This window comes from Brachycentrus maculatus, unplaced genomic scaffold, assembly GCF_059751285.1.
Source record: "Brachycentrus maculatus isolate JH-2025_06_01 unplaced genomic scaffold, ASM5975128v1 h1tg000340l, whole genome shotgun sequence".
Lineage (NCBI taxonomy): Eukaryota > Metazoa > Arthropoda > Insecta > Trichoptera > Brachycentridae > Brachycentrus > Brachycentrus maculatus.
The window spans coordinates 623,727-650,910 of record NW_028281089.1 but is presented as its reverse complement, the minus strand read 5'-3'; the positions used below and the strand labels follow the sequence as shown (position 1 = coordinate 650,910).

The 27,184-nt window shown below is 33.2% G+C and overlaps 1 protein-coding gene across 6 annotated transcripts in view; it reads right to left on the bottom strand.

The window, feature by feature from the left end:
- Positions 1–27,184, bottom strand: part of HDAC4 (histone deacetylase 4) — a 163,133-nt gene that overhangs the window by 22,791 nt on the left and 113,158 nt on the right. For all 6 annotated transcript variants that reach the window (XM_088269171.1, XM_088269173.1, XM_088269172.1 and 3 more), the window contains one exon: positions 5,844–6,022. In XM_088269171.1, coding sequence (XP_088125297.1) covers positions 5,844–6,022 — 179 coding nt within the window. The remainder of the gene's footprint in view (positions 1–5,843; positions 6,023–27,184) is intronic.

The window sequence follows — 27,184 nt, the reverse complement described above, 5'->3', positions numbered from 1 at the left end:
TTGAACGGACATCTTTATGTAATATATTTTATTGGGGCTAAAGATAGTCGGAGCGACCTTTGCAGACGCATAAACACCGCCGACAATGGCACACCCTCGGGACCCTGCCAACGCAAGGCGCCGCTATACTCGATGCGCTCAGCATAGACATAAATCGTTATGTGATTACTCGTATCTGCGTGACGCAACGAGGATGGAATGCTGAGGTGAAATTCTCGACACAAGTGGCCTGATTAGTTTCTTATTTATTAGATTTCGATCTTTTCTTATGCGCTACCTCCCTTTTGCTGTATCATTTCGCGTGCTTTTTAACGAGTCAATACTTTTTGTTGTTTTCAGTTAATATAAAAATAATAATGGCCAATTTATACAGCGCCATTTCCGTGAAAAATCACATCAAGAGCGTTATCCAATTTGCAGTAATTTTGACATTTAAAACGAGACGAAAATAGTTATTTTTATCAACAACATATGAGCACCAAGAAAAAGCTTGTCGGGAGCTTGGTCCAATCAATTTTTCTCTATGCTGCTGAAACGTGGACCATAAAAGCAGCAGAAAGGAGAAAATGTGAATTCTTTCGAAATGTGGTGTTGGAGGCGCATGCTCCGAATCCCATGGACAGCTAGACGCACCAACGAATCCATTCGCCAGGAACTACGCTTGGATAGCTTGACTTTAGCCAATGTCTTTACCCAACGGATTCTCCAGTTTTTTGGACACATTGCGCGTGGCAACGAGGATAGTCTGGAACGACTAGTTGTGGTCGGTAGCCTCGAGGGGAAGAGAGAGAGTGGAAGATCCCCAAACGATGGACCGATGAAGATAAGGCAGCAGCAGGTACCTCAGTGGTTAGAGCGCTACGTGCAGCGCAGTCAAGGGATAACTGGAGAAGAGTCATTGCTACCACAAGGGTCAAAACCCTCAGTAATGACGAAGAATGAGCACATACAATCTCAATTGCCTTTCCTCTACCTTACTATTGATGCCTGTTACAGCCAGGCTTCCACGAATGCGTGAACTCTTTATTTTGTCTCTAAGGGACACTCCAGCTGACCATGGACACTCCAGCTGACCATATATATGTTTATATATATATTCACCGACGAGATGTCAAAACGAATCCTTTTCAACTCACAGAACAATGTAGAAATTTACATAGAATTGTCTTCTTCTTCTTCTCTTTCTAGATCCTAAGGATCTGTTTGTGCCTCCGCTTGTAGCTCTTGAGATGTTGACTCCCAGCTGTCTTTTCACCTTTTTGGAGGTCTGCCTGGGGGTATGCGTCCTTCAGGGATTCCTTGGAGGGCGATACGTGGAAGTCTGTCATCTGACATTCTGTTGGATGGAAAAATGGGAAGAGACTACAGACCAGAGATGGCGCAGAGGTCACGCATCCATCAATATGGACACTATCACGAATGTTATACATTTTCTGCTATTTTTAGCGGTTTGGTAGCTCCAATTTTTTGATAAACAACATTTTTAAATAACGTTTTTACGAGCGATAACAATTAATAAACACAACACTTACTCAAATCATAAAAAATAGAGTGAGATAAGCTGTGGGCCACTTCCTGGATCTATTTATATAATTGTAAAGATAAGACTGTCTTACCAAATTAAAAAATAAAGTAGGAACTTTGAATTATTAATGCGTAATAATTTAATTCTTATTTACTTCGATATAAATTATGTAGTATATATTTTAAAAATGATATTTCATTAGATTAAAAAATAAATATTATCATACAAACAAAGCAACGTTTTTAACTTGGACATAAATTACGGAAAATATTTAAGACTATTTTTTGATAGATTTAAAAAATATATCGCTCACTCCTTTCAAGAACGTCATAAATAAAAAATCCGTCAATTTTCAGTTGTGCATGTTTTCGGAATGCCAGAGAAGATGCATATTTTTAACTTAACATTTAAAATATTTAAAACTAACTTTTGATAGATTTAAAAAAATATATATATTATACAAACAAAGCCGCCTCCGTAGTGTAATGGTCAGCACGCTCGGCTACCGTTCTAGAGGTACCGGGTTTGATTTCCAGGGGGAGGGTCAAATAAACATAAATGATTTTTTCACTCTACTATTTATTCAATATTACCCTGGACTGGTTCCTGAAGCGGAGGGCTGATTACCTTTCCATCAAGAGTTAACGATCAAAATAACACTGCGTTTATATGATGCAGTGCCCTATGCACCATTGGGGTGCAGATATATTTATATATATATATATATATATATATATATATATATATATATATATATATATATATATATATATATATATACATGTGTGTGTGTGCGTGTGTGTGTGTTTTGTTGTGGTTGAGTCAAAATCATCACCGGAACGTCGAGCAGGAAACCGGCGAATAAAAATGTTTCTATAAATAGGCCGTGAATCAACGAGAACAGCAACACGCATCGTGCTAGTCCAATAAAAATACTCGTAATTACACTCATCATATTCGCAATTAAACACGACACTTCAGCCACTCAAACTGCCAGCGTTAAAAGGGATGTTATTATTCAACGTGTGATACGGAAAATAGTGCGAAAATACAGTCGCTAATATCGCTCACTCCATCAGTCAGTCCATTTCCAAATAAACAATGTATGTACATGTTTACTGTCTGTAAATTGTGAATTTGATAAATAATTTGGTTTAGTACGTCAGAACGGCAGATAAAATACAGTCTAGACGTGTTTTTCTAAATAATATAATGTGTACCTACCTTAATACATTGTTATTGGGAAGTGTTTATCACTAGAAATATAATGCATACGCATTTACCAACTTTTAATGCGTTCACATTTTATTTTTGTTCATCAAACAAACAAACTGTCATATAAAAACATTATTTTGTTTGACATCTCATGAAAGAATTATGGAAATCTGGACATTATGAGCTTTATGACCATCATAAGCTGGTTTAAGTGATCACTTTACACACGTGTAACATTCACCTATTCTACCCATTATTGACAAACACACTACTCAAATTCTTGGAAGTTCTATATGGATAGATATAAATATATATATATATATATATATATATATATATATATATATATATATATATATATATATATATATATATATATATATATATATATATATATATATATATATATATATATATATATATATATATATATATATATATATATATATATATATATATATATATATATATATATATATATATATATATATATATATATATATATATATATATATATATATATATATATATATATATATATATATATATATATATATATATATATATATAAATATATTACAATTGAATCGTTTCTTTACAGGACTTCTATAGGACTGTCAATTCGCCATTAGTAAACCTAATGTATATATTTTGGTATTTAGTAGGAATGTCCAATTGTCTAAAGCAGGTATCATCGCGATTGCTTTAAATTGCTTTCAATGAAGGCAATTGAAACTTTCCTCATTGCAACCAGACACGAGAGCTGGCAGGGTGGAACTAACAGTACTGGGCGATAAACCCGAATCTAATAACGACTTATCTTAACCCTTCACTGCATGACTGCATTGACAGTTCGTCTTCGAGGGACAAGTGAAGTTATTATGTCGGCGTTCATAGCGCGTCTTTTAGCTAAATTATGAACTATATACGTGAGTTATGAATGTATCTTATCAGTAACAACAAAGAATGGTTGCTTTTATTTTCAAAGGACGTTTTAACACTAACTTTTGGGTATGTAACAAATTTGATACACTATGCAGTGAAGGGTTAACTCAATGTTTTCAGTGTGTCCAAATACTTGTTCAAAAATTAAAAGAGGATGGATGTTACCACAATGTGACCGCGGGATCAATTGATGAAAACTGAGATTTTTATTACAATATACGGTATGTGTGCTAAAATTGTTGGAGACTTTTTTTAGCAAAAATTGTCATTTTTATTAGATGAATACAAAATCAACAACGTTTTTCTCAAATATTGATCGATTATAGTTTTTATTCTGGTATTGGTGAATAAAATATCCCAAACAGCCCAAATAAAACAGCATATCGTGATAAACATACTTTCAAATTTGAATTGATAAAAAAAACAGAATTTTCCATTCACAACAATTTGTCAAAGTCCTGTGAATTTTTTTGACTTAATTTTTATATTTTCATTTATTTATTTCAAAGATATATTCATTTTTATTATTTTGTTATTATATGTATTACGGCTCTTTAGGCATGGCCTGTGTTGAGCCGAAATACTTACATGTTAATACAATTTTTATTTTATTATGATTTTTTTTTAATTATTAGATTATATGCATTACATACAAAAGATTCAATAACAATTTACAGTATAAAGGTTTTACAATAAAATAATTACACCTGGACTTTAATTGATTCACTTTCTACCTTGTCCCTAAAAAGCATGTTTTTTTTTATGTAGAATGTTTTTTAATGATTTTTTTTAATGAGTTTAGGTGAATTTTGTTTGAACGATTAAAGAATACACTTGTTTTATACCACTTGAGTTTTATTAAAGACTACATGTTTCGGAAGTTAAACTTCCATCATTCAGGTCTGTATAATAACTAAAATATAAAATATAAAAATGTTCTATAAATAAGGAGAGGGGAAAGTTAGGGGGAAAGTGTTTTCTTTAATCATTGTAACATGTCTTACCACAAAGTTAATGCCGAAACAATAAATAGAATTTTGTTTGTATAGAAAAGAAGTTGATTCATAAGAAATATTGGTATGTACTAAGTGAAACTTAAATTACAAATAAACAGGATTTTTATCGGGAATTTAAATATATAAATGAAGAGTAGGTGAATAAAAGGTCCGAGTTCGGATCTGACGATGTCTATTTTTGTCCCCGCCTGCGGTACGGACAGCTCGGGGAATCAGCCGTGACGCATTTGTTATTTCGCTTAAACTGTGTAATTCTCGTAACGCGACCATGTAATTACTAATAAAATCAATTTGGATTAAGTATTTCTCTCTTCTTTCGATTAGGTAACTCAAACATTGCAGAGGGTTGGTTATTCGACCTAAGAAAAAGACATAACGCTCACTCCTTTCAACAACGTCATATTTCAGACAACTTGATTTTTCAGGAGATCGTTTTTAAAGTTCAAAAATAGAATAAAATGTATTAAAAATAAATATCAAGCCACTTATTGAACTTTTTACTGTGCAACACATCTTTTTATGAAAAACCTGAATGTTTTTTCTCCATTTGATTTTTTTAGTATATTTAAAAAAATGAATTAAACAATACCTTTTCTTCAAAATCCAAAAATACTTTCTGCCCTGTAGGGGGTAAATATTAAGATAAAAATATGCTTTTGCTGGGATAAAGTACATTTTCTGGGCATTTTCCGAAAACATGCACAACTGAAAATTGACGATTTTTGATTTATGACGTTCTTGAAAGGAGTGAGCGACATATCGTTCACTCCTTTCAAGAACGTCATAAATAAAAAACCTTGATTTTTCTGGCGAACGTTTTTAAAGTTTGTGATATACGTTGTTGAAAGGAGAGAGCGAAGAGTGAGAGAGTGACTGAGAGAGTCGATGGTTATTTGTTTAAACTTCATGTGCAGAAAAGTACATTGACGGGCCTATTGCGAAAAAGCACTGCTCTACACCATCCGAGTGTGGTCTAAAACATCTATTGTCAAGATACTTCAATAATCTATTTTGTACTCCTTCGATTCTCCGTTTATACGCATTACAATCCGGAAATAATCCAGACTGCCATCGGAAATAAAGTATTTTGCGATGATGGTGGTTGGGGGGGTCGGGGAGGAGTTCCGGGAGCAGGTATTCACCTGCAGTATCTGGTGCTGGAAGGTGAGCTCGTTGCTGGGGGGCGCCGCGGCGGGCGCGGAGGCGGCGGCGACGACCTGCGTGGGCGGCGCCGCGGCGCCCGGCGCGGGGGCTCCGGAGCCGCGCCGCACGCCCGTGGGGCTGCCCACCGCTCCCACGCCGCCCGACTCGTGTGCCATTTCTGCAACAAAAAAACAAAAATATTATAAAAAAAGTTAGGGGTAGATGGTCGAAACCGTCGGGATATTTAATCGAAACTGATAGGGCCGATGCGACTTGTGATCGAAACTGATAGGGCCAATGCGACCTGTAATTGAAATTGACAGGGCTTTTGCGACATATTATCGAAACTGATAGGGCCAATACGACCTGTAATTAAAACTGATGGGGACAATGCGACCTGTGATTGAAACTGATGGGCCAATACGACCTGTAATCGAAACTAATAGAGCCAATGCGATATATTAAATTATATTTTTCTATATATATTCCAAAAAATCAAAATATTTTCCAAATGACAGTCTTTAAAAAAAATCGGGCGTGAACAGACATGTGGCCTCTCCGGTGGTCTCCGGAATGATTGGAATGAATTATGTGTTGGCGAATATCCCCTTAATTACATACAGTATTATGTTTGCTTTGTGATATTTTATTAGCACGTTAAATGTATAAATTCCAAGCTTATTTATTGACTTGGCGTTTAATTTGTAGAACTCCATTTTAATTTATGTATTAATTTTAAATCAAACACAGATTTTTTGAGTCTACTAAGTTGTATTTTATTAATAAAAAACACATAAAAAATTATATTGTGACAATTGTTTCGCCTTGTTAGGGCATTATCAAACGAATGTGAAGATCAAATGGACTACGGTCCTTATGTTTAGTAGACTCAAAAAATCTGTGTTTGATTTAAAATTAATACATAAATTCCAAGCTTATCAGAAATAGGTTGAAATATCCGTAAATATTTGCGAGTCGAGAGTTGATCCAAAAATAGAACCGCCTCTGACTAATTCATTTATTCCAAAGGTTGCGATGTAATTAAATATTTACCAACAAAATGAAGGCAGCACATAAATAATCCGACTCGTTCGTCTATATCTGGACGGAGTAGCTATGGCTACACCGAGTATCGATTCGAGATATTTATAGAACTTACACAGATACAGTAGAACCTCGATATAATGGACGAAAAATCCAGTCAAATACAAAAAATAAAACGTCCTGTTAATATTATATTATGACCGCCTCCGCATTGTAATGGTCACCACGCTCAAAAGGGGGGAGATGAAAAGTAGGTAATACATGTATATATTTTGTATATTAAATTTCACTTCAAGTCCACTTTTAACAATATTTCCATTGTGATTCATTTGTCTTCTTTCTCTCTTTCAAAATTGTGTTTTTGTATAAATGTCAGACCGTAACAATTTCATTTTAATGACCTGATGATGGAATGATTATTCCGGAACCGGTTATCACGAATTAGTGTTTTTTTAAGTGGTATTACACAAAGTAATCTCATCAAAATATGGAAGTCTGGGCATTTACGGGGCTGACAACCGTTATAGGCTGGTTTGAGTGATCACTTTACACACGTGTAACATTGACCAATTCTACTACTCAAATTCTTGGAAGTTCTATATATATGAACCAATTGAGAAACCTTGTTCTTGAATCACTAGAACTTCACTAGAGACATCTCGGTAGTGTTATGGCAAACGGGTATATCTGTCAAATTTTTCATTTTCTAAGTTTGTTCCACAAAATGTCAAAAATAGTGTATTCCATAATCTAGTAAAAGGATATAGTTGTAGTCGCAAAAATAATTAAGTTTTATTAAGATATGTACATATGCCATCCGAACAAAATATTTAATTTCACAAGTTAGTTTTTGCTCTCCTGTAAAATTTGGTCTGAGACAGATATACCCCTTTGCCTTTACACTACCGATCTATTGGTGAGATAATCCAGATTTGTGAACAAGTATTTGGACACACTCAAAATGTTGTATTTTTACATAGTGGACTTTCGGTTTTAAAGGACACCCCCTTCCCACAACTAGTCCGTCATATCGAGGATTCAATGTACTTATATAAAGTGTTTTACAAAGAGCAAACTGCAAACGTTGATTTATGAATTTTTATCTGTTGGAAAAAACACTACGATAACAAAATATCACATTGCTTAAAATAAATTTACCGTTTATGCTATTAAAGTCAAACGGATACACTTTATTTGATTATCAGTTGGAAATTTAACTGCGTAACCTTCAAAAAATGATTATTACTACTATGGGAAACCTCGATATTCCGATATGATAGCTCTGTTGACAATCAGTGCGTGTTATTTTGAAGATATCGATCATATTTCGTTTTAGATATGGACGTCGCTTTAAAATACCAAATCAAATAAAAACTCCTTTAATCCTATACAACTAAACTATTTTTGTAGATACAATGCCATTTGTGGATCGCACAATATTGACATATCGCTCACTCCTTTCAACAACGTCATATATGTATAAAAATCGACAATTTTCAGTTGTGCATGTATTCGGAATGCCCAGAAAATGTACTATATCCCAGCAAAAGCAGCATATTTTTTACTCAATATTTACCCGCTACAGGGCAGAAAGTGTTGTTTTTGCATTTTGAAGAAAAGGTATTGTTTAATATTTTTTTTAAATATACTAAATATTTTCAAATGGAGAAAAAACATTCAGATTTTATCTAAAAAGATCTGCTGCACAATAAAAAGTTCAATAAGTGGCTAGATATTTATTTTCAGTTCATTTCATTATGTTTTTATTTTGAAACTTTAAAAACAATCTCCTGAAAATCAAGTTGTTTGATTTATGACGTTGTTGAAAGGAGTGAGCGATATGTTTGGTACATTTTTCTCAGTGTGATATTTTCTTGCGTAGTTAGTTTTACTTCATCATTTTGTACTATTTTATATTTTTTCAAAATAAACTACATATATAATATTGTATAGTCAAAAGTACCAAACATATTTTTGGTACTTTTTATTTTATTATGATTTTAAAATAATAAAACCTGTATATTAAAATATTATGTTAAAATCTTCCTGCCATTTGAAAAAAGTAAAATATCTTCCGAAAGGGTGATTCATTTTGCGTCAGCCTGTATGTAGGTCCATGGCAGTCCACCCACAAGTAACCGTAATAAAATAATATGCCCAGGTGATCAATCTAACGGAACGGCATTCTTTTAATAGGTAGCAGCTAGCGTAGCTAAAAATATCCTGCTATTTTAATATATTCCAAACCCACTCGATTAATTATCCATTCGCAGTTTTAAAATCAAATAATAAAATGTAAACGTCGTAGATATTTGGCGCCAATAAAATATAAAAATGGCGATAAAATGGTGTCCCCTCGAGCCGTCAAGATGGCCGCCGCCTGCCATTATATTGTATTATACGATAAGTTTGTCATTATTGCCGTTTAATGGCGGGAATTTGTTGTAATTGTGATGGAATCCGCCTCGCGACATTCCGATCCGAAAATAATTAAGCCGGCAATGTCATTTGTTTAGAAAAATATTCCGATGAAATGCTGGCCAGATATCGGGTGATTTTGAGAATATATTTTGTATATTAAAATTATTGTTAGCTTTGGTATGGTGATATAACACTCTCCTTATCATTCATTGTTCACCTTGTAAAGTGGTATTACATAAAGTGAACAATGAATGATAAGGAGAGAGTGATTTTAGAAATCTTTAGTAGGTATCGAAAGTTTGCAACAAGAGCGTTGTTCCTGAGAGAAATATCTGTCGAAATACATATTATTTTAAAATTGTTTTTGATCAAGCGACCGGCATTCAGTTAATTTACAAACATACATATCTATTAAATCCGTCATTTTGCCATACTGTCACTACAAATGCAAATCAGAAGCAAAAATTTCTTCTTTTTTAAAGTCCGATACATATATCGTAGTCGTACACGAGAAAGTGATCAACTAACATAACGGAAAATGTTCAGGAGGGCCATTTAAGTCACTTTTGCTTGGCAAGAAAATAAACATCAATGCAGTTAGTCATTTTTAACAAGTCAATATATTATACTTCCAAGTTTAAAATCCTTTGCGATTTTTTCAGGGCAATATTAAGCTAGTAAGATATCAAATAGTCAATGATCACGTTTTTGTAAAAAATGCACTTGGTCACATTCTCCTATACAGTCATACGAATACGCTATATGTGTGCTTATTTCGGTGGGTGGAATTTTATATTCACGTGGTTAAGTCGTAAAATAAGCGCGTTTCTTTAGCCGAGCGATTTAAAAACCAAACTATATGCACGGAAAACTCAGAAACTACGAGGAAAAATGCAGCGATTTGAACTGTTTTAAAAAAGGTATGCACAAAATGAAAAATGTAATTACATTAAATGATTCGGCAGACACGCTGTGGTAATATTTATCCAACTTTATTTAAAGTTTTACTTGGTAAATACCACTATTTATTAAAATCTATTGTGACACGTGTTTCGATGCATTTCGCATAAAAACACGTGTAACAATAGATTTTAAGAAAAAGTGGCATTAATCCAGTAAACTTAAATAAATAAATAAAAAATCAAAATGTAATTTGAAATACAATATTTAAAAAAAAACAGTATGTCAAATTGAGATGTAATTCTATCAATTTCATATAAATTTTGTAAGTTTCATCCACAGATGTCGCTTAAGAAGTTTTCATCGAATTTGTGAACGGTATTTTCACTTACAGCATATATGAAACTTTCGAAATTTGAGTAGTATGGTTGGTTGTCAATCATGGGTAGAATAGTAAATGTAACAGTTTATAATGTGATCTTTTGAACCAGGCAATGACAGGTCACGAGCCCTGTCAATACCCAGACTCTAATATTTTACTATGTTGAGATAACGATGAAATCTTGAAGTACTCGTAAAAAGTTGTATAGATTTGTGAACAGAAGTTAAAATACACATACATGAATTTTTTTCTTAATTACCGCGAATCAATTTGTAATAAATATTTCAATTTTAATCTATAATTAATTTCAGAATATGTTAATTATAGCTTTGGTAATCTGTAATTGCGACGAGATTTATAATTGATTCACATTAATTTCCGTATAGACAAATATAATGAAAATCTAAATTGATTTAATTTTTTAAATAATACTTCCTCAAAAATATAAAGTCAATACATAAAATAGTCGATTTAATTAAGTTATTAAAATGCAAAAATTCAAAGTGAATGCAATAAATAAGTTTTAATATTTTAATAACGGGTCGCCAAAATAAATATTAATTACACCTTTATAATTTTGAACCTTAGTTTATTTTTTTTTTTACCTTCAGAATAAATAACTAAAATTTAAATCCAAATTATTTAGTACAGGTGGCGCAAAAGTAGTCACTCTATTGAAAGATGTTATAATTTTTGCGAACGGCGTTGTACGACAATCATATTTGACATTTCGCTCACTCCTTTCAAGAACGTCATAAATCAAAAATCGACAATTTTCAGTTGAGCATGTTTTGGGAATGCCCAGAAAATTTACTATAACCCAGCAAAAGAGGCATATTTTTAACTTAATATTTACCCGCTTTAGGGCAAAAAATGTTGTTTTTGTATTTTGAAGAAAAGGTATTGGTTTAATTATTTTTTTTTAAATATACTAAATATTTTTGAAATGGAGAAAAAACCTTCAGGTTTTACCTAAAAAGATCTGTCGCACAGTAAAAAGTTTAACAAGTGTCTTGATATTTATTTTTAATTTATTGTGTTATATTTTTAAACTTTAAAAACGTCCTCCTGAAAAATTAAGTTTTTTGATTTATGACGTTCTAGAAAGGAGTGAGCGATTTGTGAACTAGACAGCTGCAATATACTGATGTTATTTTGTGCCACCCTGCATATTAAAACTAGGAATCAAAAATTTAAATACAATCACTAAATCAGATGAAATCAATACAGCCTATACAAGATTTTTAATTGTATCTAAATTTCACAAATCTTGCATACAAATAAAAGTGTCTCAGATAAATAAAAGGTTTTTTCATTCCAGCATTGATTTTACCACAAAGTGACTGCCGAATCAATTTATGAAATTCAATGTGCCGATGGAATTGATTTGTATTTATTTATTCACATCATTTCGAGTGTGTCCATTCGAACACACTGAAAGCGAGTTGTTTTTACTAATATAGTTTTATTTTTTTTAATCTATGATATTTTCTTTGTTTTGTTATATGTGATATCGCTCACTCCTTTAAAAAATATCATAAATAAAAAATTGTCAATTTTCAGTTTTGCGTGTTTTCGGAATGCCCAGAAAATGTACTATATCCCAGCAAAAGAGGCAAATATTCAACTCAATATTTACCCGCTACAGGGCAGAAAATGTTGTTTTTGCATTTTGAAGAAAAGGTATTGTTTAATAATGTTTTTAAATATACTAAATATTTTTCAAATGGAGAAAAAACCTTTAGGTTTTACTTAAAAGATGTGTTGTACAGTAAAAAGTTCAATAAGTAGCTTGATATTTATTTTTAATACATGTTATATGTTTAAACTTTTAAAACGTTCTCCTGAAAAATCAAGTTTTTTCATTTATGACGTTCTTGAAAGGAGTGAGCGATATTTTTTTTTTGTTTTGTAATCTATGATATTTTATTTGTTTTGTAATCTATGATATATTTTTGTTTTGTAATCTATGATATATTTTTTGTTTTGTAATCTATAATATTTTTTTCAGTTTTGTGATCTATGCCTGCGGCCTGCCCTACTGCCGGGGGGTGGCGGGTGGGGGATGGGGTGTTACGCCGTTGCCGTGACAACCACCCTCTGGTCCCGAAATAGAACAGCTGACTTATTTATAGAGCCGGTAAGCGGGGCTGGGGGAGGGGGGAGGGGGGCGTCCCGGCCGCCCCCACACCGCCGTTTCAAGGCCGCCCGAGTACCTACCCCACAGCGCTACTCCATAGGGGGGCCACACACTTCGGAGGTGCGATCGTACGGGATGATTGAATAAATAATTGGAATTCATCCGATAGTCTGCCCCGGGATTATTTGGGCTGACGAATAATTCCCGACTTGCGTCGTATTCAATTTACAACATTTTGAGGGTGTCCAAATTTTTGTTCGTAAGTTTACCGCGTTACGTCACCAAAACGTTTCATTTCCATCTTAAATGATTACAAGTAAAAAATAAATGATTATAAGTTTAAAATGTTTTAAAAAAGAACTCCACCGACAAGACACACAAGGTGGCTTGGTGGGTCTCTGCAAAAAAAGTTATAAATAATATGTATAAATTGTGATTTAAATAAATGTATACAAATAAAAAAAAAAATAATAATAAAATTAAAAACATAAAATAAAAAAGTAATCAGGAATTCTAGCTTGTAAAATTGTTACGTTTTAGTGCGATTTAATGATTTCATATTGGTTTAACACAGGATTGGTCACGTTCAGTCGCAACTTTAATTCAGATTTCGATAGAATCCAGTAAACATGGGACATTTCTAATGACGTGAAGGAGCTCAGAGTGAAGAATATTATTAATATATGGATAAAGAATTAGAGGAAGAATAGTAAGTCCTAAAGAAAGAAAATAAAAACAATGACTACGGCATTCGGGGTTGCATAAAGGAACCCGTGCAAGTTACCGATAACATGAACGGATCTTTTGGAAATAATTGTTGATTGTGTATAATTGTTGTTAATATTATGATAAGATCAATACAGTGCCTTGTGCACCACCGAATGCTGATAGAGCTCAGAAGAAGAAGAAGCAGCTGTTTCAAGGCAGTATTTCATCGAATAAATATTTGGAACTTCCTTCACTAATTTAATTTAACAAATAAATTGATTTTCAGACAAACTTACGCCTACGTTTTACTTAAGGTAAAAGGTTTTGTGATTGGGGTTAAAATCAATATATTTCTTAGTTTTGTTAATATTTACACGTGCTTTTAGCTGTACCCGACCACGCGTTTCCGTGGCTCAGTCTGGTTAAATGGAAAAGATAAATGAATATTTAAAAAACATTTCTTATACGTTAAATTTCACAATACTTGAAGAAAATTAAAATATTAAAAATATGTCTGAAACAGAATTGTAATAAAAAACATTGAAAATCCTAAATGACAGCAGTGTAAAGAAGTACAGGGTGTTTTTGCTTTCAACAGATGGCACTGCCATTTGAGTCACAGGTGTACATAAGACACACGCGTATTCGAATGCAACGTTTAGTCAAGACTTCAAAGCAATTGGCGAACACGTTAAGGACATTTAATTAAGATTTTGAAAAAAATTGCATAATTTTTTTTATTTATATTGATAATTTTTAATAAGCAAAAATTAATATAAAAAATACTATAAAAGTTATCTTTTAAGTGTCGTGGAGTCAGGGGTTCTAGTTTTGTTACCGACTACCACAAATTGATTCCTATTTTGAAAAACAAACCGCATTAGTATTTACCTGAAAAAAGGATAGAATTTAAATATTGATAAATATATGATCCAAAAACAAACCAAAAAAATATTCGATATTAAAAACTATGTTCAGATCATCGAATTTTACAATAAAACAGATGAAACGATATTATATAAAATAAAAATAATATCATATGATTTGAAAAACAACTAGTTTAATTTATTCTCGTGCCATTATGGCGAGCCAAATTAAATAATAAATTAGATAAAACAGCCCGTGAAATACGAAGATTATGTTTATTAGGCAACCTTACATATTTATGCGCGGATGAAAAAGTGTGAAAATACGAACACGCTCCATTTTTCAATATGGCGTCTCTCAGCGATGACAGCTGCTGTCAAGGCGCAAAAATCGATCCTCCTCGCTTTAATATCGGCTGTTATCATGCATCGAAAAACACTACACTTTAAAATAAATATTGTAAAAATAATATACGTCTTAATGCTGTTGTAAATGGCGTGAAGTAATATAATTTATTCATTTGTTTTTCTGAAATACGTAACCTTGAAGTGGGAAAAGTTCGTGCATTTTAGATTCGGAAATTTTCCGATCGATATTGCACTTTGTGACAGCATGATTTCTACCGTTTATTCGTAAGTTTTGAAATTGATAATGAATTATTTATATACTCTCTTGACGAGGGACTTGTTTTAAATGTATGCAAGATCATTATCGAATTATTTTACATACCGGGAAATGTCTGTAAACACGATATTTTTTATGAAGCCTTTAATTTTACTACTTATTTTATTCGCAACATTTTAAGTTATTTTTACATTTTGACATCTCAACATAAATAACTCGAAAAACCAGATTTGTGAACAAGGATTTGGACACCCTAACTAACTAACTAACCAACTTAGGTTTAGGCTGAGAGAATAGAACGTCACACCAATCCGTCTTTGCAAACAAACGACCGTTCAAACAACACCGTTTATTTTTTTAAATGAGAAATGCATTTATTGCTTACCTTGCTTATTATGTACAAGGTAAATAAATCTATATATAATAAACACTGAATAAATTTCAGTGTTTTTCCACTGAAAAAATAAGTTTTTTTTCGAAATAATTTTATGGTTTAGAAAAGAAAAGAAAGGTCGATAGAAAAGGAGTTTAAAAAGGATAGAAATATTTTTTCTATTCATATTTTTAAAATAATAAAAAATATCCAAAATATATTCTTTAAAAAAATCGGGCGTGAAGAGACATGTGACCCCTCCGGTGGAATGAATGCTGGGCCTTAAGTGGATTTTTGTTTTTTTCTAACTAAAATCATGTTTTAATCCGTATTGGGAACAGGAGGGATAAACTGTGGGTCAGTCAGGAACATCTCAGCATTTTTTCATTGCTGGGAGGAAACCACGTAAAACGTTGACTGTCATCAAGAGGCCTTTCACTTCACTAGAAAGGGGTTGGGCATTTTGTGTCCTAGCTTGGTTTATGGTCCAATGTGCTTATGTTTATCATGTATGGATACCACCTCTCGCGAGAGTCCTTATGAACTAACACGGATAATACAGTTACACATTGGGCAAACTTTCTTGTATACTAGCTATTGTACGTTAAGGCCCAGCATTCGTTAAGTTGCAACTTAATTTTCTCTAAATCCAGGTAACATTTTGCGTAATTGATTTATCTCTTAAAACACCATTTTTGCTGTCCGCCTCCGAAGTGTGACTGTCGTCAGCACGCTCGGCTACCGTTCTGGAGGTCCCGGGTTCGATTCCCAGAGGGAGGATGGTCAAATAAATACGAGTGATTTTTTCGCTCTAATATTTACTTGTTTTTGCCTAGAATTTTCACTCATGAATTACATGAAATTATAGTAACTTTAAACATTTAGAGTAAATCCTCTCACGAGTAGGCATAGGTTATGAAACTTATAAAATTGAAACCTGAGTAGGGACATGATAAACGGTGTTGCATAAGCCGTAGCTAGAGTCACTTGGACGTTAGGTAATAAAAAAGCTCTAATATTTATTCTATTTTACCCTGGACTGGTACCTGGAGCGCAATGCTGATCACCTTTCCTTCGTGTATTTATCGATCAAGATGACACTGCTTCTATACGATGCAGTGCCCTATGCACTGTTGGGTTCGGATAAGGGTAAGAAGAAGAGGGAGATCCCATTAAGTAGCGATGGTTTGGAGTGCGATATTCGGATTGCAGATAAACGATTGGGATGAATCTATATTTAGCTTCCGTTCAGTCCGCACTGTGCAGAATGGAGCCAGAACGATGCGATGTACAAGCAATATTGACCCAGGTGTTTGGAAATTTTAAATGTATTCAAAATGGAGGGAGTTAAAAATAACTCAATACGAATTACGATCGCGAAGGAGCTTCTCAGAGGAGTGACTCACGAGAGAATATAATAAATACCTCACCATATTCACAAGTGTTTGAGAGCGTGCCAGCAATATTACAGTAACGAGGCGGTACAATCCGGGTAAGATTGAACTAAACTGAAATCAAATTTCATTAATTGATTCGGTTATATCTATTTTTATTGAATTTTACTAGAACATTTTGAGTGCGTCCAAATACTTGTTCACAAAATCTGGATTATCTCCAATTACAGGAGTTATTTTCATTTTATTTTTTGACATCTCATCAAAGATGAAGAAGAATATGGAAGTCTGGGCATTTACGGGGCTGACGACCGTCATAGGCTGGTTTAAGTGATCACTTTACACACGTGTAACATTCACCAATTCTACCCATTATTGACAACCACACTTCTCAAATTCTTGGAAGTTCTGTACATATGAACCAATTTAGAAACCTTGTTCTTGAATCACTAGAACTTCTCACATCTTTACATCTCACCAATAGATGTCTCTAGTGAAGTTCTAGTGATTCAAGAACAAGGTTTCTAAATTGCCTCATTTATACAGAACTTCCAAGAATTTGAGTAGGGTGGTTGTCAATAATGGGTAGAATTGGTGAATGTTACACGTGTGTAAAGTGATCACTTAAATCAGCCTATGACGGTCGTCAGCCCCGTAATGCCCAGACTTCCATATTCTTCTTCATCTTTGATGAGATGTCAAAAAATAATATGAATTTTACTAGGTTAATATCACTATTTCGTAAAATATAATGTGACACGTGTTTCGATGCATTCTGCCTCATCATCAGTCTGATGGTCTCGGTAACGACGAAACCCGGTCACTGGTTAAATAAAATATGTGTGAAAAAAAAACTAAAAGAAAAACACTTTGGTAAAAATACCACTTGAGTAAAAAATAAGTGGTAAAAACAAGTGTTTTTCTTTCACAATTTCATCATGTGTAACCACATGTGAATGCCGAATCAATTAAGAAAAAACTATGCTATGTAGTCGTTATTTTGTTACATACTGATAACATGGCTTTGATAACGCACGAATCCGAGAGATATTTTGAAACGTGGTATTTTGGGGCATTATTAACCTTTGTTTTCAGGAAATCGAGCGCCGCAGGGTTAATTCGAGTGAGTCAGAAATAGGCACCCACATTATGCATGTAGATGCCTCTTTAGACGGTGCATAGCACATCAGATACCAAAACTGTGACCTAATAAACGGACGGGGGACCTATTTAAAGGTTGGCACCTATATAGCACTTGACATTTGTACACGATCGCTCTAAAGTAGAGGGGGTCGCTGAGAAGATGGGGAAGAAGCTGTCTAAATTCTCCTTTGAGAAGAAAAATGCAAAAAATGGGATAGATACCATGAATTAAATAAAATACAATTGTTTCAATCATTTATTTAAAAAAAAAAACATTTCTAAGTAGCTTCTTCTTTTAAACGTATAACTCATATAGTATGTCTTATTATTTTTTGACATTTCATCAAAGATGAAGAAGAATATGGAAGTCTGGGCATTTACGGGGCTTACGACCGTCATAGGCTGGTTTAAGTGATCACTTTACACACGTGTAACATTCACCAATTCTACCCATTATTGACAACCACACTACTCAAATTCTATGTCTTGTTAACTTTTTTCATCTTTTTGACATGTTGTATGTTAATATATTATTAGATTACCCAGTCTGCTGTCTGATGATGTCGGTAACGACGAAACCCGGTCGCTGGTCAAATAAAAATAAAGTGGAAAAGCTAAAAATATTGGTTTCAATCTAATAATATATTAAAATGCAATTCCATCACGAAGTGTCAGTGGATAATATAAATCTATGTTGTATGTTGACTTTTTGTATGTTTTCTGTTAAAATCAATTATTTGTAGTTTATAATAGCTCTTTTAAATTAATTATATTTCTGATATCTATTGTATTCATTCAAGTGCCCTTTATTATAATTTAAAATAAAATTTATTAATTGATTTATATTATCCACTGACACTTCGTGATGGAATTGCATTTTTAATATATTATTAGATTAAAACCAATATTTTTAACTTTTCCACATTATTTTTATTTGACCAGCGACCGGGTTTCGTCGTTACCGACATCATCAGACTGGTTTGGTAAAATTTATTAATTTATTTTTGTATTCATATATTTTTTTTGTACTTAAAATTATAATATATTGTGAAATGCAAAAAAAAAATTGAAAAAAAAATTATACGGACCTTTACATATTTATTATACAAACTTTATAGGTATACATATCGCTCACTCCTTTCAAGAACGTCATAAATCAAAAATCGACAATTTTCTATAGAAATACTTGTTGTTTTACTATAAATAAGTAAAGCCATATCAGTGAAACTAGAGAAATAAGATTGAAAGTAAAAGCCTGTCTCGCGGGGAGCGTGTTCACCCCTGACGGTTCAGGTATCGAACCAACCACCCTCGAGCTAAATATAGCCTATCGAGTGCACATACCACCCTCGCGAGAGTCTTGTCCCACTTCGCGCCCAACCTCTGCGAGCTTCCACGGCACGAATTCCGCACCCCGAGGGATTTACGGCACTATTTATAGAACTACCCGGAGAGGCAGACAAGTGCCTCATTTGTCTATTTATATCATTATAAACATAATGTGCCCTTACTGAGTTTTCCCGTGTCGAGGGCACATTTTACAAAATTTATTTATAAAACTATATTGAAGGAAATTTTTTATATATTTTTTTCTTCTTATAACCCTTATCCGCACACAATGGTGCATAGGGCACTGCATCGAATTGACGCAGTGTTATCTTGATCATTACTTACATGAAGGCAAGGTGATCACTCTTGCGCTTCAGGAACCAGTCCAGGGTATTATAAAATAAATATTACAGTGCAAAATCACTAGTATTTATTTCCACCCCCAGAAAACCTTTTTTTTCAATACTAAGGCATTGGTTTAAACAAAAAATTAAATTACGTTAAATATAACCTGGCGATGAAGAAAATTAAGTTACGGGCTAAAAAAGAAAGGTATGTATTTTATAGAAATTTGATACAAAATCTGGAACAATATCGATATTCGTTTTGCACAACAAGGTAGGGTGGTGGATTTGTGCAATTTAGGGCACCGGGGGAGGGTGGCATTATCAGGGAGAGGGGTGCATTTTGCAGGCTGCACTGCACACACACACACACACACACACACACTGCTCTCCTCGGTCTGCGAGATGCGGACGCTGAAATATCGGTCCAACTTGCACGGGAACTAGAACGCGCCCCTATTTTGCGAATAGGGCTACCCTATGTACTAATACATGCATATTTAAATTCAAGCATTTTCCGGTGTCGGTATACATCTTGATAGATTTCTGACTTTTTTCTTAACTAAGTAACTAGCCATCACGCCACTTCCCCGCAGGAGTAGGCAGAGATAATAGAAAGCCACATTAATCGTCTTTGCAAAGAAACAAAAAAACACCGTTTGATCTGTGTTTTTGAGATGTTTTTACGGACATTAAGGTCCATTCAGAACTTAATTTTCTTTAAGCCCAGGTAATATTTAACGTAATTGTATTTTTTTCTTAAATCACCGTTTTTATTTTGAAAAAACAAGTTTTTCTTCCGAATAAATAGGATGTTTTGAAAAGAAAATAGTTGTTGAAAGGTATGGAGTTAAAAAAATACAAAAATATTTTTCAATATACATTCTTAAAAAAATATAGTGAATGGAGATACATCTCGGCTGTCCAAACTCAAAACACAGTAAGGGACATTTTTTTGTAGTACGTTATTTTTCCTTAATCCATAAGTGCAAAAAAACGTATTACAAAAAAATGTCCCTAACTGTGTTTTAAGTTTGGACAGCCGATCTGGCCCTTCACGCTTTACGAATTGGATGTTGGCGAGTTTTACCAGTGTATGACAAGTCACATAAGCCCTGTAAATACCACCTAGACTTCCATATTCTTCTTCATCTATGTTGAGATGTAAAAATGAATAAATACTTTCACTTGTAGCAACGGAAACTTCTTTGGGGCGAGGTAGACACCTACCTGACGGCTGTGAAATTCCACACGACGCGACGGTTATTATCAAAATAATTACAACGAAGAAATAAGATATGCCTAGATCCGGTAATTTAGTCACGCTAATGACGCTATCAGACTTCTGAGAATTATTATCATAATTGCATGTTTGGGCCATTGTCATTCAGAGATCGAATAACAAAATAATAATAATAAATTAAATGCGTCGGCACTGCACTTCATGCTTCGATTTGTATAAAAAATCAATTTGTAAATCAGTATGTGTAGAACAGCGGTCGGGGAACTTTTTAAACCATTACCCCAAAATATTTTTGCTTAAGTCGATATTACCCCCTATTATTTTAAATTATCTTAAAAGAAGACAATCCCCTATTATCTTAAAAGAAGACAATCATTGTATGTTCACAAATTTGGAGTAAGGTCCTTGAAATATATTGCCTATACCCAAATTAACCAGCTGCCTGACATATATAAAATAGAACGCATTCAGGGATCCAAAATAAATGATCTGAAAAAATACTTTGTGGAAAGATATATATGTAGTGTTCAGTCATCTTTTTTATTTTGTTTTCACCTTATTTTGTTTTATATTTTCTCATTTGTTATATTTTCTCTTTTTTTATATTTTCTCATTAGACGGTCGTAAACACTGTAAATATCCAGACTTCCATATTCCGTTCTTGAATGTTTTTCGCAAATACTTTGTGGCGCATTTTATAAACTTTATAAAATTAAACAACTTTGTTTGAACCACTTTTTTGTATTATTAGTACACTTTATCCTACCGGTTTCGACAAGACCCTTGTCATAATCGGGGTTTATTAAATTCTAAAACATTAAAAACATTAAAATACTCGTAATTTATTACATTCCCTTACCAAAAACTTCCACACACTCACTTCACTTTTGGTAAGGGAATGTAATTAAGTATGAGTATTTTAGTGTTTTAGAATTGAATAAACCCCGATGATGACAAGGTTCTTGTCGAAACCGGTAGGTTAAAGTATACTTATAATTTAAAAAAGTGGTTAAAACAACATTGTTCCATTTTATAATGTTACATATTCCTCTTCGTCAATGTTGAGATGTCAAAAATATGTAATAATTTTAGTTAAAGCGTTGTTGTGAGCGTTGCTGTTTCATCAGCTTCAACCTATTCAGGTTTCATAACTCGTGTTAACACTCGATCACTGATTTTCTTCTTAAAGAAGTGAGGAAGAAGGTGAGTACAACTGATCTCGCTTTTTCTGACTGCTTCATGTTCGCCACACGTAAAAGACTTTTAAAAGGAGGAAGATTTGAGACTATTCCCGAGCAATTGCGACGAAGAAGCCGAAGGACATCACAAAAGAAGCGTTCCGGAACTGTTATCAAAAGTAGGAACACCGTTAGATAAGTGTGTGCGTCGGGGAGGTGAATACTTTGAAGGACCCAAACATGTACCATAACTTCTAAATATAGTACATTTTTCATATTATTTTTTGACATCTCATCAAAAATGAAGAAGAATATGGAAGTCTAGGCATTTACGGGGCTGACGACCGTCATAGGCTCACTTTACACACGTGCAACATTCACCAATTCTACCCATTATTGACAACCGGACTACTCAAATTCTTGAAGTTCTATATAGATGAAACAATTTAGAAACATGATTCTCGAATCACTTAAACTTCACTAGAGACATCTATTGGTGAGATGTAAAGAAGCTTTTTATTAAGCAGAAACTCTTATATATTTCTTAGTATGTGAGGTCCGAATCCTGGATTATTATCACATACATGAGAAACTTAGCTTTCAATTTGACCAGTTAATTTATTTGTAACATTTTAAGCGTGTCCCGTAAATGCTCAAACTTCCATAATTTTCTTCATCTTTGATGAGATGTCAAAAAATAATATGAAAAATATCTCCTGTGATTGGATATAATCCAGATTTGTGAACAAGTATTTGGACACACTCAAAAAGTTGTAAAGTACATTTTGTTTATTTATTGATTTGGCGTTTAATTTGTAGAACTCCATTTTAATTTATGTATTAATTTTAAATCAAACACAGATTTTTTGAGTCTACAAGTTGTATTTTATTACATTTTGTTTCATGACTTCAGTCAGTGGCGTGCCTAGGGTTTACCAGTAAGGCAAGCCCATTATTTTTCACATTCGTGAATATATGATGTGCCTATAATTTCTTCACCTCATATCATTCCCAGTATAGTAAGCACCCAGAAAGTATTATAAATATAAATAATGTATTGTAATCATTGTAAAAATATGCTAACATGTAACTTTTGTAAGGGATAGCCATCACCTTGAAATAAAGAAAATGTTCACTGAAATAAAATATCTTCCTCAGATATTAACCGTAACCAATAAGTACCATCACCATATAATGGCATGCATAGTTTTTAATAATCATGTAAGCGCGCGATAATTTAAAAATAGTCATACATTAATTATGTATTTTTAATCATTTGGTCTAGATTTAGTCATTTTTATTAGGAGTTGTTAGGCAAGCCGGGCTTTTGGGCTTCTAGGGAAGTACCGCCACTGACTTCAGTATACCTATTAATTGAACAGCCCTCGTATTGCGTATTAACATAAATACATACATACTGATTTATAGATAAATACATATTGATTTTATAAACAACTTGTTTTCCAAAATAAAAAATGGCAAAGTCACTGCTTCAAATATGAACTATATTTAATATAATTTCTTATTTATTCATACTGATCACACATAGAATTGTACGAGCGGGACAAACAATTCAACATGTTTTCAGAATGATAAAAAAAGAAATATTTATTACAAATCGAATCGGGTGTTTGTGCTGTAAAAAAAAGCAAAAACAGTCAATCTGTTTGTACTGCCTTTTGTGCCAAAGGCAGTACAAACAAATTGACAGTTCATAAATTAGTGTTTGAACAGAAGATATCGTTTGACATGTTTGCGTTTTAAGGTAGGATCCCAATGCCTCCTAGATAATAAATCATTATATGTAACAGCTTTAAGACATACGAGTTAAATTACTATATAAACGTTTTAAATTGATTTTTCATCATTCAAAATCGTTTCATAAAGCGATCCCTTAGATGAATGTGTGAAAAGATCGATGCATGACCGAATTTAAATTAGAGACGTTATAAATTCGTTAGGTTAGGCTGATTTAGGAAAAATTAAATTGAAAATATCAAGAAAGGTTCGTTGAGGTGACTTGGAAATGTGGTGCGAATGGATGATGAGAGAATAACGGAAGAATAAGAGACTGGACAGTTAAAATAATCGTGAAACAATTTTATATAATAAACACAGTAACGTCTTATAATGTTTAACGAAGACGCCTGCGTTCACTTTGAGTTTTTTAACACATGGGTGTAGAGCGATAATTTATTTGAAATGTGATAATTTTGAATTGTAACAGGGTAGGATAAGGGATGGAGATCGGTCCAATTTATTCTGTTGTCTTTTGTAGGGACTTTTAATTCCAGGGTAAATTTTTAAAGGTAATTGTGACTATTAAAAATTGATTAATAATCACTTTTGTAGAAAAGACTAACGAAATAGCGGGTTTGTGTATTTTTTTTGAGTCGATAAAGTTTAAAAAAATCATACAATATATTATTTTGAGAAATAAAAAGACTTTGTTTTTTGATCCACTCACATTTTTACTAACAACCAACTAGTTTCAGCAACAACCTGTTGCCCTCTTCAGAGTTTAATTTATGTCATAAATTAAACCCTGAAGAGGGCAACAGGTTGTTGCCGAAACTAGTTGGTTGTTAATAAAAATGTGAGTGGATCAAAAAACAACGTTTTTTTTATTTCTCAAAATAATATATCAATATGATCCACAAAGTCAATGCTTTCAATATTCAAAACAAAATCATACAAACCTAATAAATATATGTCAAATAAAGTACCTTGGTTCTTTTCACTATATGAACCCATTGAACAACAAATTATCTGGTTATAAACACGACTAAATACCGTAATTTATTGGTTTTCCTTCGAAAATTGGTCAAAATACACCTAATTTAGTATGAAATCAAGCAAGAACTTGTAGGTATGCAGGCAGACGTGTCAATCGATTACTCCGCGTATCGGACAAAGAAAACAAACGCCGAGCTATAAATAACCTCAAAGATAAAAGACTTGATATTGACTACATATTCGACATATTTTGTTCGGGACAAGTGCGGTGTGTATAAATATAAAAAAAAATACAATAGAGCGAGCTATCGTGGTGTATAAATAAAACAAAATAGCCGCGATAAGAGCGCCAATATGGCGGGAGAGGGGGCAGCCATAGGTGTTGCAAGGCGCTAAAAATAGTTTCAAGGACGCGCGATAATACGCTTTCGGCGCGGAGAGCTGTCAACTCGATATTAGCGGCCATCATTCGTATTAAATACATACAAACTTAAAAATAATAAACCGCTGTTGTATTTATACATCTGTAGCTGCTGCAGTGGCGTGCCTTGGCGGTGAATCGTTTTCTGACGGGAGGAATATCTAATTTAACATGACATACCATGACCTTTTACTCCTTTCCTCACACACACACTGCCTATCTTTTTTATCTTTTTAATTTATCTCATAATGTCTTATAACAATACAATAGTTACTATAACATAAATTTGGAATTGTTTGATTGCCTTTATTTTCATTAATGTAACTATTTTTGTTAACGTAATATAATGTTTATTATTTTTAATGTAACTATTTTTTATTATATACTTTTTTAATGTAAAGCTGTACAATTCCCAAACAAATAAAATAAACATACTCAACCTATAAAGGATTGTATTCGACTCGTTTCATGCTTATAACAGCCGATATAAACAATATTTTCATTAATTATTTTCTTCTGCAAAATTCGCCTTCGTAAAAACGCTGTTTTCGTAAGTCGGCAACGAATGACGTCACAGGAACGAATCCACACTACTACTAGTACAGCTCTGTAAGGCAGATACATAAAGGGATACGCCCCATAACACACCCGATGACGTAAAATTTGATGATGTATAGCGGTGTCCGTTTTTCGATAAATCAAATATCTAAAGTTTAAACCTTCATATCTTCCTTACTTCTCTACAGATTTCAATGAAAATTGTACCTATAGTCTTGTGATTTTCCATATTAATTTATTAGCCAATAATAACACATCATGAGAATAATCCATTTGTCATAGACTTCTAACTAGACGTGGAGATAGAATAACCGAATTAAGTAACGACTTTTTTAATAACAAGTCGTTACTTAATTCGGTTTTTGGATTCGATCATTTAAAGCAAATCATGGCAATCGTCACACACATTTGGCTGCTATTTTTAGTTTTTTTTTTATAATAATAATAATAATAAATAAATAATAATAAAACCCTTACCCGCACCCCAATGGTGCATAGGGCACTGTGTCATATAAACGCAGTGTTATCTTGATCGTTTGTTTACACATGAAGGAAAGGTGATCAGCCCCCCGCTTCAGGTACCAGTCCATGGTAATATTGAATAAATATTAGAGTGAAAAAATCACTTATATTAATTTAACCCCCTTGGGAATCGAACCCGGGACCTACAGAACGGTAGCCGAGCGTGCTGACCATTACACTACGCAGGCGGACAGATTTTTTTTATAGTAATAAATATTTATTTTGATTCGTTTGGGAATCGAACCTGGGACCTCCAGCACGGTAGCTAAACACGCTGACCATTACACCACGGAGGCGGACTAAAACAGGCTCCAAAATTTAACAATATAAAATTTAACCTACTTACGAAATACAGTACAGAACTCGTAAGTGATGTAAATAAATAAATATTTTATACTATAAATAAATATTTGAATAAATTTAAATACTGTTGTATCGAATATGGAAGCAAATTATTTCCCGAGAATGTAAGAAAGAGCGCGCGACCCACGATAAAAATGGGTTTGGAACATAGATAATATATGACACTTGTGTTTGATAACCTTGGTAAATGGACGAATATCAAATATTCATTTTTAGGTGACATTTGTTTTGAATTGTTGCGTAATAAATCGACTACATAATTAAGATGCTCAAAAATCGGTTACAGGAATCTCACGCGCTGGTCGCTGGCGGCGCTAGTGTAGCGATCGAACGATAGCACGATAAATCTTTGGCAACACCGTACATAACATCGATACAGATTTAGCTAATGTGGTCTTAAAAATAAATAGAATATCATGCCAAAAGTACGTAAAAATAACATATATTTTAAAACTCTATTTAGCTGCTAAAAATATGGAAACACTCAATGGGTAAATGTCGAATTAAGTTATAATTTGTGTTTGCTTTTTAATGAACCCTTAATAACTAAAAAATTGTCTGGTGGACTACGCAATTAAAAACGTGAAACTTATCAAAAGTATTTATTAAAAATAGGAACCGGTTACATGGCACTTAAGTTTGGTTTATTA